The sequence below is a fragment of the Taeniopygia guttata genome, chromosome 15 (assembly GCF_048771995.1).
Source record: "Taeniopygia guttata chromosome 15, bTaeGut7.mat, whole genome shotgun sequence".
In the NCBI taxonomy this organism is placed as follows: Eukaryota; Metazoa; Chordata; class Aves; order Passeriformes; family Estrildidae; genus Taeniopygia; species Taeniopygia guttata.
Window position 1 is genome coordinate 9,223,288 of NC_133040.1, and position 17,236 is coordinate 9,240,523.

The 17,236-nt window shown below is 57.6% G+C and overlaps 1 protein-coding gene across 3 annotated transcripts; it reads left to right on the plus strand.

Moving 5' to 3' along the window:
• Positions 1-721: 721 nt before the first annotated feature.
• TPST2 (tyrosylprotein sulfotransferase 2) lies at positions 722-17,122 on the plus strand. 3 transcript variants are annotated; one of them, XM_030285829.4, is made up of 7 exons: positions 722-809; positions 8,480-8,545; positions 11,478-12,380; positions 13,807-14,005; positions 14,722-14,772; positions 14,887-14,935; positions 16,590-17,122. In XM_030285829.4, the coding sequence occupies exons 3-6, from the start codon at positions 11,545-11,547 to the stop codon at positions 14,914-14,916; spliced, it is 1,116 nt and encodes a 371-aa protein (XP_030141689.2). In that variant the 5' UTR covers positions 722-809; positions 8,480-8,545; positions 11,478-11,544; the 3' UTR covers positions 14,917-14,935; positions 16,590-17,122. The 3 variants fall into 3 exon arrangements, with proteins under 3 accessions (XP_030141689.2, XP_072792054.1, XP_072792053.1); XM_072935953.1 differs by lacking the exon at positions 722-809 and adding an exon at positions 1,012-1,035; XM_072935952.1 differs by lacking the exons at positions 722-809; positions 8,480-8,545 and adding an exon at positions 10,769-10,867.
• The last annotated feature ends 114 nt before the right edge of the window (positions 17,123-17,236 follow it).

Here is a 17,236-nt window from a genome sequence, read left to right on the forward strand (position 1 = left end):
CTGCGCTTGCCCGGGGTGTGCCAGCCTTGCTCTGGAGCCGGGTGGGACACGGGGAGGGGGTTTGGACAGGGAATTGGTCCCTGCTGGGGCTGGGACACAGGAGACCCTCGGTGCGGGGGAAAGGGGTGGCAAAGGCCCTACAGCCCGACCCCACAGCCCCCGTGGGGACCCTCTCATTTTGGTGACTCGGGGTGCCCCGGGAGCCGCGGAATCAGGGCGGGCTCCCGGCTCTGCCCACGCCTGCGGGATCCACTGGGCACTAATTAACAGCCGAAATTGCAGTCAATCGATGATCAATTCACTTTCAAGGAGTTTTTTTTTCCCCTCCTCGGGTGCTGTCCCTCCCCACCGGTCACTTCTTTGCGGCCTCATCCCCCTTTTCCCACCCGGTGGGGCACCTCGGGTGGCATTTCCCCGCGCTCCCACGCCGCTGATTAGCGACGGCGGTGATTAATTACAGCGATAGCAGCGACGGCAGCGCTGCACAGAGGCAGCACCGGGACCGGGGATAACGGTGAGGCCGCGGGCAACTCGCCCGGCAACTCGCGGGGACGGCCGGTACCGGCACGGGCAGGGGCAGGGACACGGGTTCGGGTTCGGGTTCGGGTTTGGGTCCGGGTTCGGGTTCGGGTTCGGGTTCGGGTTCGGGTTCGGGTTCGGGTTCGGGTTCGGGTTCGGGTTCGGTTCCGGCGGTGCCGCCCGGTGCCGGGCGCGCGCGGCGCACGCGCGGAGCGGCGGGCGGGGATCCCGGCCCCGCGTGCGCGTGACGTCGCCGCGTCTCGCGCCGCTCCGGGCCGGCGGCGGCCCCGGTGAGTGCGGGGGGACACCGGGGACAGCGACCCGGCCCGGCCCGGCCCCGGTACCGCCTGTGGCCCCGCTGTTTGTCCCCCCCGGCCTCGCCGGCCGGCAGGTGACAGCGGCCGGGCTGCGCGGCGGGCGGTCCCCGGTACCGGCGGGCGGTGGCTGGTACCGGCTCGGGGCTCGGTGGGTGGCGCGGGCGGAGCGAGCGGAGCGCGGAGCGGCGGAGGATGCTCGGTGCGCAGTGCGGGGGGTGCGCGGGGCTGGGGATAGCGGGCGGTGATGCGTGATCCGAACGGTGCTGGGTGCTCGGTGCTGGGGACACAGAGCGGGGCTGGGGACACAGAACGGTGCTGGGGACACAGAGCGGGGCTGGGTATGCGGGGCTGGGGATACCGGGTGATGATGCGTGATTGGAACGGTGCTGGGTGCTCGGTGCTGGGGACACAGAGCGGTGCTGGGTGCTCGGTGCTGGGGACACAGAGCGGTGCTGGGTGCTCGGTGCTGGGGAGACAGAACGGTGCTGGGGACACAGAACGGGGCTGGCTGCTCGGTGCTGGGGACACAGAGCGGTGCTGGGGACACAGAACGGTGCTGGGTGCTCGGTGCTGGGGACACAGAACAGTGCTGGGTGCTCGGTGCTGTGGACACAGAGCGGTGCTGGGGACACAGAACAGTGCTGGGGATGCAGAGCGGTGCTGGGGACACAGAAAGGTGCTGGGGATGCAGAGCGGTGCTTGGTGCGCGGTGCTGGGGATGCAGAGCGGTGCTGGGTGCTCAGTGTTCGGTGCAGGATGCTCAGAGTAGCACTGGGTGCCCAGTACAGGATGCTCAGTGCTCAGTTCAGAGAGTGATGCTGGGTGCAGGTGCTCAGTGCAGTGCAGGGGGTGCTGGGCTGGCCGCAGGGTGCTCAGTGCACAGAACACAGTGCAGGATGCACGGCACGTGGGACAAGGTGCTCAGCGCAGTGTCCTCCTCGTACCTTTGTGCTCCTGTTCTGCTCTTTGGCACACGGTGCCCTCTCCCCCCTCCCATGGCACCCCTCTGGGAGCCCAGCACCAAGCTGTGCCCCCATAGCCTGATCACTGCCGCACACAGAGGCACCCATGGGCTGAGGCTGTCCATCTGTCCAGAGCTCAGCCAGGGTTGGGACTGCCCTTCTCTACCAGGATGAGTGTGGTGGCCTGGGCAGGGTGGGTGCACAGTGAGAGGCTGCACCTTTGGGTCTTGGGCAGTGTCAGTCTCTGCTGAGGCTCGAGAGGTGTTGGCAGCACCAAGTTTGGGGTGGCTGTAGGATGTGGGTCCCTTGTCAGGGGGTGCAGACAGGCTCCTGAGCAGCTGCATTGGTACCTTGCAGCCCATGCAAAGCGCTGGCACTCTCCTGGCAGTGCCCATCAGTTACTGTGCCCTGTGTGGCAGGGATGTGACATCCACGCTTTGTCCAGCTCAAGTTCCTTGGGACTCGTGGCTGGAGTTGCTGGCACCAGGGCTGGCAGCATGAGCTGGGCTTCCCTCCTCTGCAGGCAGGGGATGGTTTGCATCACAGAGGCCTTTGCTCTGTCCCTCTCTGTGTTTGTTTGCATGCTCGGGCTCTGTCCAAAAGTCATCTCACAGCTTGAAACCCCTTCAGACACCTCCCTGTGCCAGGCCCCGCTGGCTGCTCGGCCTCGGTTTTGGGAGGCGAGGCCGTGCTGCTCCCTCCTGCTCAGGCACCGAGCAACGGTGAGTGGGGAGATCCAAATGATTGGTGCCAACAGGTTTCCAGATTTGCCGTGTGTTTTGTGGGAATGCTGCAGGGTGCTCGTGGGGAGCTGTCAAGTGCCAAGGCGGGCGCCTGCGAGCGGGGTTTGAGCGGGGTTTGCCATCACGTGCCGCGTGTGGCACCACAGGAGCAGCTGTGCTGCAGAGCCCGAGGGGAGCCCAAAGTCTGTGGAGAGTCACACAAGGGAGGCAGCCTGGAATTTGGGGGACAGCAGCTGAACTGGGCACTGTGTGAGTCCTCCCCAGTATTGCCCACAGCAGCTGGACTGGGGGGCTTCACTGGGAGGGGATGGGGCAGGCTGAGGACACTGGTGGGCTCACCAGCATGGGCAGGCTCATGCCACGGCCGTCCTCTGCCTGTAGGTTTTACGAACTGTATTAATAATTTCTGTCGCTATTTTAAGGAGCTTTTTCCAAAGGCAGTTTGCACTCCGGGTACGCTGAGCCTTTGGGGATGTGTGGGATGGCAGGAGCGCTGTTAAAACGCGGGGACTGTCAAGAAGATTTTTGGAGAGAGAAAACAAACCCTCAGCAGGTGGTTTTTTTTGGCACCGTGCAGATGCGCCTTGTGATGAATTTGTGATGCCTTGAGGAAGCTCAGCCTCATGCCTTGGCCGAGCACGTTTCCCTCCAGACTCCACAGGCAGCGGGCACACAACCCCGGAGCAGCTTGCCCTGGTACCGCCTGCCTGCTGTGGTTCACTCTGTTTCCCAAGCCCTGTCTGCCTCCAGAATTCCTGCAGGAATTCTCTCACAAGGCCAGCGATGCCTTTTTGCCCGATTTTTGTCCCCAGTGCGTGCTGTGGTGCCTCACGGTGTGAGTGCAGGCAGGAGGGTGGCCCTGCCACAGGAGCCCCTTGTGTCCTCTGAGGGACACCAAACAAGAGCAGCAGCGGGGTTTGCTCAAGGCGCAGCGCTCGGAAGTGAAGCAAGCGGCTGCTTCCCACAGCACATTCCCAGGCAGTGACCCCAGATGGGGGCTCTGGAGGGGCTGAAGCATGCAGGTGCTTCTCCACAGAGGAATGCCCACAGGCATGTTGGCTCCAGAGCCAGAGGCTGCTGTGCTGGGGCAGGAGAAGCTTTTCCAGCCCTCCTGTTCCTGCTCGGTGCTGGGAGGGATCCTGTGGTGCGAGCAGCTGCTGCTGGCAGTGCTGAGCTGCAAAGGGGGTGGGATAACAGCCCCCCCATTCAGCCAGCTGTGCTCACAGCTGGCTGCAGGCCAGTACTCGGGGCACAGGCCTTGGTGGGCCAGCGTTTGCAGATGCAAGCGGCAGCAGAGGAGGAGCAGGAAGGCGCTCGGATGTGCCCTGCAGGGTGGTTTGGCTGACGAGGCAGCAGTGGCGCAGGCTCGGGAGGACCCGGTTCCGTTTCTTCCATGGGTTTCACCCATGCCAGGGCTTGGGAGTGGTCACTGCCCGGCCTCGTGGGGGCTGGGAGTGGGAGGCCACAAACACACGTTGCTGAAGTGGGCGCTGGTGCTTCCCAAAGTTTCTGGCTTTGTGGAGACGCCAAATGTTTGCCTTTACGGCATCCATTCTGGGCATTGCTGGAGATCCATGCTCAGGACTGTGCTCCTGAGGGAGCTGCAGGAGACAGGACAAGAACGAGCAGAGGAGCTGGGGAAGGTGGGGAGCAGTGTCCCCTCTCCCCTTCCTGCCTGCAAGGTGAGCAGTGGCACCTCCACCTTGCTGCCCTGCCCTGCCCTCAGGCAGTGCCTCCAGGGCTGCTGCTGCTGCTGCTGCTGCTGCTGCTGCTGCTGCTGCTGCATGGGGAAATAAAACACTTTGATTGTGTTTCTTAAGCAAATTTGAGGTTTTGGGGTTTGTCTTGCAGAAACAATTTTTTATTTGCAGATCCTGATCTTTGTGCATGCAAGAATGGAGCTTGTTGAGACTTAGGGTTTGGCGTGTGGATTGAGAAAATATTTTTTGAAGATACTTGGTGTTTTTTCTAGCAGTTCCTCTGACTTCTCTTCCTCCCTGTTATGTGGCAGGCTCTGACCACCCACATTCCTGCAAGGGAATATTTCTGGAGTTTTGTGAGGGAGGAGCTGTGTTTGCATCAAGCGTGGTGAGTAAACAGGGGTGTGCAACCCTCGGCTCCCCTCACCCACTGCCCCTCTGCCATGGGGATCCCCAGGACATACTCTGAACGAGGGCTGAGAGTTGGAGTGACTTGATCAGAAGCATGGACAAGAATCACAGAATTGTCACAGAATCGTGGAAAGGTTTGAGTTGGAAGGAATCTTAAAGATCTATTTCTACCCCCATGGGCAGGGACACCTTCCATTAGACCTGGTTGCTCAGAGCTCCATCCAGCCTGGCCTTGGACACTTCCAGGGATGGGCAGCCACAGTTGGCTGGGCAAGAGGAGCTGAGGGAGATCTCAGTGCTTTCCCAGAGCCCCATCCTCCAGCAGACAGTGGAGTCACTGGTCAGGGCACAAGGGGAACCAACGTGGCAATGTCACCATCGGTGGACTTGTGCTGGCTTTGCCTTTGTCCCCCTGAGGCAGCAACTGCAGAGTAATTAAGAAAGGGTGATGCTCTGTGGGTTAATTAAAAGTCAGGAGCTCCCTCTGAAGTGCAGAACTCGTGTCCCATTTCAGCACAAGTGTGTCTGACGTGCTGGAGCCTTGAAGCTGTGCAGGGACACAGTGCCAGGTGCTGGGGAATGGGTAGGTGCCTCCATCCCTGTGTCCTGCCAGCAGTCTTCCCTTGGGAATTCCATAATTACTCTGCCACTCTGAGCTGAAGGCCGTGTCCCTGCGAGGTTGGCAGGGTGAATGCTGAGGTTTCCTTCTCCCGACGATAAAAAGTTGTTGCCGTGCTTGGAACGAGGGATGGGTGGAGGGGATTTACTGTAAATTGGTGGGATTTTTCTTGTTTGAGGAACATTGTACCGTTGATCAGGATAATAAAATGTTTTGCTAATCATAACAGCCTTGAGGCGATAAACCAGCAGTCTGTTTGTGCTGTGCAATGTCTGTGGATTCTCTGCTGATGTGATTTAGGGCCTGTTGGAGCTGGCTGGCACACAGTGCCCCTATCCCTATCCCCTATCCCATCTTTGGGATCAGAGAAAGGATGCTGTGCTGGAGTGATTGGTGTGGCTCAGGGCTCTCACCTTGCAGGCTTTTCTGAGCCAGAAAGTGTTTGAAGCTGGCACACGCTGCCTCAGTCCTCAGGGGCAGCAGGTTCTGCTGGTTTATTTTTCTAGGTACCCAGTAGTGAAAATAAATTCCCCTTTGTCCCCTGAGCCTGTTGGGTGCTAAGATGCAGCTGGAGGAGCCTCTGTGTGGTTTGGGTGCTGAGGTGACTGCTTGAATACTCATCCCTGAACTCTTTTTGGCTGTTATTTTTCCCTGGGATGATGGCAGCGGTGCAAGTGTAAACCACAGGGCTGTCAGTGCTGTTTGGGGATTTTCCAAGGGACACAGAACTCCAAAGTGCTCCAGACCCCAGGTGTTTTTGTTGGGATTGATTATGTTTTCACTGGAGTTGGCCTCTGTTGCACTGGATGCCCTGGGTTCATGACCTACAGTGCAACTTCAATTTTAGTCACCAAACCCATCCTGCTCTCAGTGGTGCTGCTCTCGCCACGTGGTGGTTGACAGCAGCTTCTTTTTTTTTTTGTTGTGGGAGGTTTTTTTTTAAGCTGCAGCTTAATTTTCATATCTTCTCTCCAAGGCTTAGGGCCATGGCACACCTGCAGCAGAGGCAGGTGCAGAGCCCCTGTCCCACCACTGGGATGGGCGGGTTGGACTCTGTTCCCACCATCCCACGGGATCGATCCCGGTCTGTGCAGCGCTGGGGTGGAGGAGCAGGAGCTGGGGGTTGTGCAACAGGGCTGACGCTGCACTCAGTGACCACAGCCACCCCCGTGGTGCCTCTGTGTGCTCCTGGTGGAGACTGGGGCTGGCCCCATGCTCCATGCCCCATGCCCCATGCTCGCTGCATTCCAGTCCTGCTAAGAGAGATACCTGGGAAGTGTTTGGAAATGTGCTGTTCGAGTTGCCAGCAGGAGCGTGCAGGAGGAGCAGAGCTGCCATCAGCAGTGCCAGCGTTGAACTGAGCTCAGGTTGAGATGAAGCAGTGGCCCTCAGGCAAGCTGTGTTTATTTTTGTAAATGAACTGGAGACTATCAATTCAGTAATTAAATATTGCTGATTTGCAAAGATGTGAGTTGGATGTGTTGGGACATTTCTTGCTGACCACAGTTTCTGCTGCTGTTCCGCCACAAGGGCGCCTGCAGAGCCTCATCCCTTTATTAATCACCAACAAATTGAGCTCAAATTTTCCAGGCCACACCTATGTCTTTTGGGGAGGCAACACTTAATGGCAATCATTTCTGGGAATGGTTTAAAAAAAAATTCAGCTTTTGGTCTTATGGGGCTTCTCTCAAAAACTTTTTCTGTGGTTGTTTGTAACGCTTTAACAAAAAGTGTTTCCGCACTGCTGAGGGTGCTGTGCTGGCACGGGGGCCATTCCGGGGTTGGGTTTTACCCGTTCCCAGTGCAGGTGCCAAGGTCAGGGGTTTCCCTCGGGGGTTTTGGTTGGGGTTTTGGTCGGAGCTGTTGGAGCCCAGCTGGTGGTGACGCCCTGCACAGCATCAGGAAGGAAGTCACAAACAAGTGCGTGTCTGTGTGTCTGTCGGTGTGTCTGTGCCTGGGCAGGAGCTGGAGCTGTTTCTGAGCGGGGTGAGTTGGGTGGGCTGTGGGACCACCTCTGCCCCTGCACCTCAGCGCTCGGGGCACTGCAGAAGCACGTCCAGGGATGCAGCTGCTGCTTTGTGGAGCTGCAGCCTGGTCTGGAGCTGGAATCCTGCAGTCCACGGAGGCCAAGCTGAGCAGGAAGCCTCATGGGGAAGCGCCTGCACTGCAGATAAGCCCTTGTAGAGTTCCTGTTGGGTGGAGTTTCCCTCTGGTTTCTCCTTAGTGCTGAGGCGGAGGGGCCGGTGACACTCGATGTCAGGAGAGGAGACTGGAATAGCCATCAGTGTCACTACTGGAAATGTTCTCAGGAACATCTTGCGAGGCCAGGACCTGCTGCACAGCCAGGGGGAGCTGACTGGGAATGTCCCAGCAGCAGTGACCCCATGATAGTCCCATGTCCATGCTGTGATCCTGGGAGCAGAGTGATATCTGGTGATCTGCCAGGTCCTGGCCCCTCGGGGTGCTCTGCTGCAGCTCCATGTCCCAGACTGTCCTCAGGATGCTCTGTGCTTGCAGGAGGGCTTCAGCCAAAGCTGCTGTGCTCCCTGGCATGGAGCAATCCTTGTGGGAAATCCAGTGTCCAGGGCTTTGGTTCCCAGCCTGGAGGGATTTCCATGCATGTACTGGTGCTGCTGCCTTGGCAGGTGGTGAGGCTGGAGAGAACTTTGTTCCTTGGGCTGTAGCCAGGAAGAAGTGCTAGGCCTGCAGGTCCTCTGGGCTCTGTCTCCTTTCACTGTCACTGATTTGGGGGCTCTGGTCATAGTCTGACGTGTGCCTGATTTCAGCATTTCCAGCAGGCGAGTCTGGAGCTGCTTCCTCTGGTCAAGGCTGTTGTGCCGGTCGGTGTGTGCTGGAATCGTGCCCAGCTGGATTGTCATCCTCTGAGCTTTAAACATCCAGGCGACTCGGGTCCCCCTGAGGCCTCTCCTTTCCAGGAGGCTGCATTTCCTAAAAGAGCAGCTGCCCTGCTGCTTCCCTCTGTGTGTCCTGGCTTGGCTGTGCTCTGGGAGCAGTGCTGGTGTCTCAGAGCAGCTGTACCAAGTCCAGCTGCCAGTGCTGACCATCAGCTGGGAACACCAGATCCAGCAGGAACACCTTTCCCTGGGGCTCACAGGAGGCTGTGGGGAGGAGGGGAAGGTGCTGAGGAAGAGAGCAGATGTGTGTGCTAAATAAACAAGTCAACACTGTGGCTTCTCTTCCCCATCAGGTGTTTTGGTGGCCACGGGTTCAGCATGAAGCTCAACTAGCAGCACGATGACTGTACAGGGAAAAGGTAAGAGCAAGCAGCTGGATGTGTGGTTCCCTGGGATGCTGGGTGGCTGCTGCACATCTGTCTGATGATGTTGCACATCTGTCCACACCACCACTGTGTCCTGTTGATCCTGTGTTGCTTTCACAAGCTGGCACGACACGGTGTCAGCCTTGTTCATGCTCAAGTCCCATCTGTGGGGGAATAGGGAAGACTTGCTGCCTGTAGGACCTCTTGTCACCCTGCTGTCACTTCCCAACTGGTTCCCATCCTACTCCATGCTCTGGGTGGCAGCCTTGCCCTGATGCTGGCCAGTGACAGAGCCCATGGCCCTGTGTCACATCCCTGTCCTGCCATGTCCAAGCTGCACTCAGGGGCTTCAGCCCTGGATTGCTGCTGGCACTTTGCTTTCTGCTCCCATGTCACCATTCCCTGCCAGAATAGCCTCTGGCAGCTCCCTAATTTCTGCTGGAGTGGGAAGCTCTCAAAGCCAGCTCGGGCATCTGAAAGGGTGTTGTCCCTGGAAGGGCTGTGTCTGCTCAGACAGCCCTGCACCTAATTACACCATGATTCCAGCACAGTGTCTGCTGGGGAGGAAATGACCCATCCGTCTTCCCTCACAGACTAATGAGGCCCATAAATTTTAGGAAATTCTCAGTGGAGAATTGCACAAAAGAGCTGAGAACCAGCTGGGCTGTTTGCGGTTGCCCCCGGCCCGCGGCCAGGCACGCTCTGGGTGTGTTCAGCCCTCCCAGCACACTGGGGTGATCCCAACAAAGAGGTTTGTCCCAATCCAGCCCTCCCAGGGCCAGGGGCTGCTGTGCAGGGGCAGAGCCAGAGTCCAGTGCTCAGCAGTGGGGAGAAGCCATGCTCCTGTGAACACCTGCCTTTCCCACTCTCCACACGGAGTGGGAGCTTCCCATGCTGGTGGCGTTGGGTGGGAGCAGAGGGGGCTGTGTCCCTGCCTGTCCAGTAGTCGCCAGGGACTCCCAGAATTCCAGGATCATTCAGGTTGGAAAAGCCCTCCCAGACCATCCAGCCTGAGTCCAACCCGTGCCCGGTTGTCACCAGCTCAAAGTGCTGTGTCCAGGCATTCCAGGGGACTCCACCACCTCCCTGGGCAGCCCCTCCCAAGGCCTGACCTCTCTTTCCACGGGGAAATTCCCCGTGATGTCCGACCTGAACCTCTCCTGGCACAGCAGGCAGCCCCATCGAACACAATATGAGAGTCCCTTTGTTCCCTCTGCAGCTCAGCTGGAGCTGCTGGAGCATCTCGGTGGGAGCTGCTCCCTGTCAGCTGGTTCTCCTGGAGAACAGAGCACTTCTGTGCTCCAGCCTCCTTTCACGATGCAGCCTTTGCTGCTAATTAGCCTGTCTCTGCATCGCCCTAATTATTCCAGTTGGCCCTAAATCCTGCCTGCTCCTCTGCCATCCATTGAGCTGGGTCTTGTGGCATTTGCAATTATTTTGGGGTGAACATTTGAATATATTTACATGACACAAACAGATGAGAGAGCAGGAAGGAGCAGCCCTTGTCTTGTTAATGGCTCTGATCTGCTTGGTGCTGCAAAAATGCCAAAGCTGTTGGGTGTCCCTCTGATCTACATCCCAACAAGTCCACCCACTTTACCTCATACCTGGGGATGCAGCTGAGGCTGTTTAGCTTCAGGTATGTTACCAAGCAGCTGGTCAGGGTGGACCAGGGAGTAAAGAGCCACAAAAATATTTTTGGTGGTGATGTTGCTGTGCTGCTGGGATGGGGGAGGGCATCCCTGGGCTGGCAGAGAGTCACTGCCTGGGCAGGGGTGGATGAAAGCCAGTGGGTGGATGGGAGCAGTCCAGGATGGTGGAGTGGGATGTCAGGGACTGGAAGGGGGGAGCAGAGTGAGTCCCTGAGTGCCTGGCAGGAGAAACAGGAAAGCTGCCCAGCTCCAGGCTCTCTCCTGCCTGCTCCCTGCTCTGCATTGGGCTGCTGCACAATGTGTTCCCTCTGTGGAGGGGAGAAAACGCTTTTCTGGAGCAGCTCTTTGGCCTGTCAGCAAAACAGAATCCATGGACGGCCCGTTCCTTCCACTCCATTCAGCTCCTGCTCCAGCCACATAATCACAAAGAACTGGAAATCCCGGGGTGAGCCCAGGGGAGGATTGCAAAACCTGCACTCGCAACTGGGGCGGATGGGGGGGAGGGGGTGGGAAGCGGTGCCAGCATTCCCGGGAGTCCCTCCAGGCACCAAGCTGAGCTGGGCACTTGCAGAAGCTGCAGCCTGCCTGCTGGATGTCCTGCCGAGCCGTGGAAAACCCCAAAAAGTCTCGGTGCCAGATGAAGTGTCACGGATTTCTCCGTCAGGTCAGTTTGCGAGGCAGGGCAGGGTGGTGGTGAACGCTGCGTGTGGCTGTTCACTCTCAGGTGGTTGAATTTCTCAGCATTTCATTCTAACGGTTTCTCCTGATTCTGACCCTTAAAGCTGGCATGAGAGGCTTTTGTTTTTCTCCTATTTCAGTTTTCCCCTCCCCTGCGGCCACAGGGTTAAACTAAACAAAATGTAGGGAGGATGCAGGTGGCTGAGAGGTGGGCAGTGCTGGAGTGCTGACTTGGGTTTGGGAGGAAAAACCTCAGCTTGGGTCTGGGCTTCATCTGGGATGGAACAGACTCTGTAAAGATTTTGTTTTAAGGATTCCCTGAGTATACAGGGCTCCTTCTCTCCAAAACGTTCCTGGAGCTTTGCTCCAGCTGTAACCTGTGTTTCTGAGAGCACAAACAGTGCAGAAATTCTCTCTTTGGGTGTGCACTGAGACAGACTTTAATTACCTGTTGGGTGTAGGGCACCAAGCCTGGGAGGTGCTGATAAGTGAAGGAGGTGCTGATAAGTGAAGGAGGTGATGAAATCTGGGATGGTGTCAGCATCCCATCAGAGCAGGGCTGGCCCCGCTGCTCTGACAGTGCTGTTCTCTTGCAGATGCCCGTGGGGTTGGACACTCGCTAGCGGAGAGCTGAAGCCCCCAGCCTGTGCCCAGGAGAGCAGGATGCGGGTCACCACGCGCAGGGTGCTGCTGCTGGTGGGCTCGGTGGCGGTCCTGATGGTGACCCTGCACCTCGGGCAGCAGGTCCTGGAGTGCCAGCAGGTCCTGAGCGAGAGGAGGCACAGGCTGATGAGGCCGGAGAACGAGGAGCTGGTGATGGTGGACGCCAACCACGTGGAGTACCGGTACAGCAAGGACATGCCCCTGATCTTCATCGGCGGCGTCCCCCGCAGCGGCACCACGCTGATGAGGGCCATGCTGGACGCCCACCCCGAGGTGCGCTGCGGGGAGGAGACCCGCATCATCCCCCGCGTGCTGGCCATGCGCCAGGCCTGGTCCAAGTCGGGCCGCGAGAAGATGCGGCTGGACGAGGCGGGGGTGACGGACCAGGTGCTGGACGCGGCCATGCAGGCCTTCATCCTGGAGGTGATCGCCAAGCACGGCGAGCCCGCCAGGTACCTGTGCAACAAGGACCCCTTCACGCTCAAGTCCTCGGTGTACCTGTCCCGGCTGTTCCCCAACTCCAAGTTCCTGCTGATGGTGCGGGACGGGCGCGCCTCGGTGCACTCCATGATCACGCGCAAGGTGACGATCGCCGGCTTCGACCTCAACAGCTACCGGGACTGCCTGACCAAGTGGAACAAGGCCATCGAGGTGATGTATTCCCAGTGCCTGGAGATCGGCCGCGCCCGCTGCCTGCCTGTCTACTACGAGCAGCTGGTGCTGCACCCCGAGCAGTCCATGCACAACATCATGAGGTTCCTGGACATCTCCTGGAGCGACACGGTGCTGCACCACGAGGAGCTCATCGGGAAGCCCGGCGGGGTGTCCCTTTCCAAGTGAGTCTTGGCTCCTTCCTCAGCTTTTCGAGGAGTTTTCATTGCAAAAAGGCTAAAACTGGGGACAGAGCTGCGTTGCTGGTGTTTGCGTGTGGTTTTGGGGCAGGAGGGACAGCACATTGTACTGCAGTGGGGTTTGTGTTCCCGAGTAAAAGATGGCTTTAATGCTCCTAATCTGTTGTACTCCACAGAACAGCTTGTCAAGCGAGGATTTCAGGAGCAGGTGACTGTTTAATCTCTCTTGACACTGCAGAAATTATTTCAGTCTCTAATTTGCAAAGAACTGCTTACTGTGGAACGTGAGCTCTTTAATGCCTCTTTCTCCACCCGTCCTCAGATGCATCTTTGGTGTGATTAGTTGTGCTGCCAATGATGATGAGCTATAGTTCTTGCTAGGTCTGGGGTTGGTATTGCAGAATAAAAGCAATACCTGCTCAGTGGAGGCACACCCAGCACTCACTCCTGCTCTCTCCATGTGCAGGGGTGTTTGTCTTCTCCCACTTTCTTTTCCTCTTTTAATGCTGTTTCTTTTCTAAATGGAGGCTTAAGTCAGGCTTAGCAAAATTTAATCAGCTGTGTAAGAGAATTATCCAAGTCTCTGTATCAGTTGCTGGTGCCCTGATGGTGAGGGCACAGGAGCCACGGGGGATGTGCAGCTGCTCCAGTTTTCCAGGATGCCCTGGGAGTGCAGCCAGCTCTACTTCCCTGTTTGCTCAGAGTAAATTGGTCCAGGTTGCTTAGACCAGGTTTTGAATATTCATAGGGGTCACTGATCTGTGCTACAGCCCACACATCTTACATTGTTTTCCTCTGATAAGGAGAGGTGTCCTGCTGAAACCCCCTGTCCCAGTGCAGGATCGATCCCTCCTGTAGGAAAAGAGGAAGCAGCCTCAAGTTGTGCCAGAGGAGGTTTAGGTTGGATAAAAAGGAAAATTCCTTCCCTGAAAGGGTAATTAAGCATTGGAACAGAGCAGTGGTAGAGTCACCATCCCTGAAGGAATTTAAAAACTGTGTGGATGTGGCAGCTGGGGACATAGGTCAGTGGTAGCCTTAGCAGTCTTGGGAGAATGGTTGGACTCACTTGTCTTAGAGGGCTTTTCCAGTCTTAATGATTCCATGATTCTAAACAGGAGGACCCAGCCTCTGGGGCTGTGGAACCCCCTGCCAGGGTCTGCTTCCCCAGAGCAGGGCTGTGAGGGACAGAAGCTACCCCATCCAAGGAAGTGCCCAGTGCCAGGTGGGACAGGATTTGGAGCAGTCTGGGATAGTGGAAGTGTCTGTGCCCATGGCAGGGAGTGGGATGGGATGGGATTTAAGGTCCTGTCCTGTGGTTCTGTGTGGAGATGGCAGCGAGCTGTGTGTGAGCCCAGCACACGCATGAAATCCGACCATTGTGTCTTTTGTTTTTGTCCTTTATTTTCCCCAGGATAGAGAGGTCAACAGACCAGGTGATCAAGCCGGTGAACATGGAGGCGTTATCCAAATGGATCGGGCACATCCCAGAGGATGTGCTGCAGGACATGGCCCACATCGCCCCCATGCTCGCCAGGCTCGGCTACGACCCCTACGCCAACCCCCCCAACTACGGCCACCCCGACCCGCTGGTTGTCAACAACACGCACAGGGTGAGTGGCACTGCCGTGGAGGGGACAGGCCAGGGGCTCACAGAGCAAGGGAAGCTCCTGAACCGGATCGGGATGGAGCAGGGGGAAACAGGCTCACACAGGGAAAACAGAATCACAGAATTCCAGAGTCATTCAGGATGGGAAAGGCCTCCCAGGGCCATCAAGTCCAACCTATGCCTGATCCCCACCTTGTCACCAGCCCAGAGCATTGAGTGACACATAGAACACGTTCCTTGGACACCTCAGGGATGGGGACTCCAAACCCCTCTGAGCAACCCCTTCCAAAGCCTGACCACTCCTTCCATGAGGAAATTCCTCCTGGTGTCCAACCTGACCCTCCCCTGGCACAGCTTGATGCAGTTTCCTCTCCTCCTGTCCCTGTTCCCTGGGAGCACAGCCCGACCCCCCAGGCTGTCCCCTGCTCTCAGGGAGTTGAGCAGAGCCAGAAGGTCCCTCCTGAGCCTCCTTTTCTCCAGGCTGAGCCCCTTTCCCAGTTCCCTCAGCTGTTCCTGGTGCTCCAGCCCCTTCCCCAGCTCTGTTCCCTTCTCTGGACATGCTCCAGCCTCTCCATATCTGTTTTGGGGAGAGGGGCCCAGAGCAGGACAGAGCACTCAAGGTGCCGCCTTTTCCCTGGCAAGGCTGGGAATGGCTGACAGCAGTGACCCAGAGGTGATTCCACTGCCCCAGGGGGTCACTCCAGGTTCTCTTTCCCACAGGTTTTAAAGGGGGATTATAAAACACCGGCCAATCTCAAAGGTCACCTGCAGGTAAGAGCCAGGTGTACCCTGAGGGTTTGGGACACACGAGGGTACCTGCTCCCTGCTCCCTTCCCTGAGGAATGCTGGCTCAAAGCTGACCCTTCTCTTCTGGGGCTCTTCCAGGTGACTCAGAACACGTCATCTTCTCACTAAGAAAATTAATGATTTCCAGGTAAGACCCTATTTACTTAATTTTGGGATTTGGGCAAATCCTGCGTTGCTTCAGGACCAGCACTTGGTTTGTGTGATTTCTGTGGATCTGCTGGGGTTCCAGGCACACTCCTGGTGCCAGGGATCCTTCACAGTCGCCTCAGATCTTCCCACACAATGCTGCTGTGTGGGACCATTTGTAAGGAATTCTTTTCCTGAGCTCTGGGAAGGGGATTAAAGCTGCGAAATGAAACTCAGCTGCCTGGGAGGGTTATTGCAGCCTGTCCCTGCGGGTAGCAGGGACACATGGAATGTGTGGATGAGCTGAGCTGCTCCCCAGCTGCCTCCAAAGACGTGCCATGGACCTGAGGAAGGGGATAGAAAACAAAGGAAAACATGATGGAAAACAAAGCTGCTGCCTTGGGCTGCTGCTCCAGAGACAACTGTTGATGTGTTGGATGTTCTTCCTCCATGCTAAAGCATAAAATACCATTCTTGGTACTAAAGCCTTTAAGAGCAAGTTTCTGTCTACAAGCAGATGGTTGGGCTAGAAAAAGATCATAAGCACTGAGGGAAGATCAGGAATTGTGTGTCCCCTTGTCCTAGGCTGAGAATTGGCTCCTTTCTGGCCATTTTTTGTGTCATCTTTAAAGCCTCAGTCAGGCATTGCTGTGCTAGTCTGAGGGGATCCTCTTCCTGAGGGGATCCTGCTTCTGAAAGGATCCTGGCCCTGAGGGGATCCTGTTCCTGAGGGGATCCTGCTCCTGAGGGGATCCTGGCCCTCAGGGGATCCTGCTCCTGAGGAGATCCTGCTCCTGAGGGAATCCTGCTCCTGAGGGGATCCTGCTCCTGAGGGCATCCTGCTCCTGAGGAGATCCTGCTCCTGAGGGAATCCTGCCCCTGAGGGGATCCTGCCCCTGAGGGGATCCTGACCCTGAGGGCATCCTGCTTCTGAAAGGATCCTGGCCCTCAGGGGATCCTGTTCCTGAGAGAACCCTGCTCCTGAGGGGATCCTGCTCCTGAGGGGATCCTGTTCCTGAGAGAACCCTGCCCCTGAGGGGATCCTGCTCCTGAGGGGATCCTGCTCCTGAGGGGATCCTGCTCCTGAGGGAATCCTGCCCCTGAGGGGATCCTGCCCCTGAGGGGATCCTGCTCCTGAGGGGATCCTGCTCCTGAGGGAATCCTGCTCCTGAGGGAATCCTGCTCCTGAGGGAATCCTGCTCCTAAGGGGATCCTGCCCCTGAGGGAATCCTGCCCCTGAGGGGATCCTGCTCCTGAGGAAATCCTGCTCCTGAGGGAATCCTGCTCCTAAGGGGATCCTGCCCCTGAGGGAATCCTGCCCCTGAGGGGATCCTGCTCCTGAGGAAATCCTGCTCCTGAGGGAATCCTGCTCCTAAGGGGATCCTGCCCCTGAGGGGATCCTGCCCCTGAGGGGATCCTGCTCCTGAGAGAATCATGCTTCTGAGGGGATGCTGCTCCTGAGGGAATCCTTCTCCTGAGAGAATCCTGCTCCTGAGGGGATGCTGCTCCTGAGGGAATCCCGGCCCTCAGAGGATCCTGCTCCTGAGGGGATCCTGCCCCTGAGGGGATCCTGCTCCTGAGAGGATCCTGCCCCTGAGGGAATCCTGCTCCTGAGGGAATCCTGCCCCTGAGGTTCTGTGTTTTGTCTCTTCCAGAACGCTGCCAACAGCCTGTTGTTGCCCGAGAAGGAAGAGCGTGCAGTGGGCCCGTGGAAATCTGTTCTCCAAGCATATTGCTTGTTCCTACTGTTGCCAAATGACTGCGCTCCAGGAATGTATTTGCATTTATTTGCAAAGGCCAAACGTGCTCCACAGCGGGAACGTCCCCGGCCGGTCGCAGCGCTCCGTGGGGAATGCAGCTGTGGAAACCCGGGGGGACGGGAGGAGATTCCCCGTGCCGTGGCTGGAGGACTCCGTACATGGCGTGTGTGTCTCGTGTTCCTGGTGTGGGAGGAACAGCCCTCCCATCCCTGCTGTTCCGTATTCCTGGGATCGGGAAGAGCCACCCTGGTCCTGCTGTTTCCAATTCCCAGGGTCAGGAACAGCCCCCTGGCCCTGCAGAGCCTTTGTGGTGCGTGTGCCCTCCCCCCAACCGCCTCCCTGACCCTGCAGAGCCTATTGCAGAGTTAATATATACCCCCCATCCCACCCCACCCCTGGTGTCGAACACCATTAAAGTGTTGATTTGATATTTAATATTTTAATTATTAATCGCGCGGGCTCCTCCCGCTCTACTCCTCCGGGCCACAAGGCGGCGCCACCTCCGCGGCCGCTGCGCTTTGCCGACTCTATGGTTTGGGGGC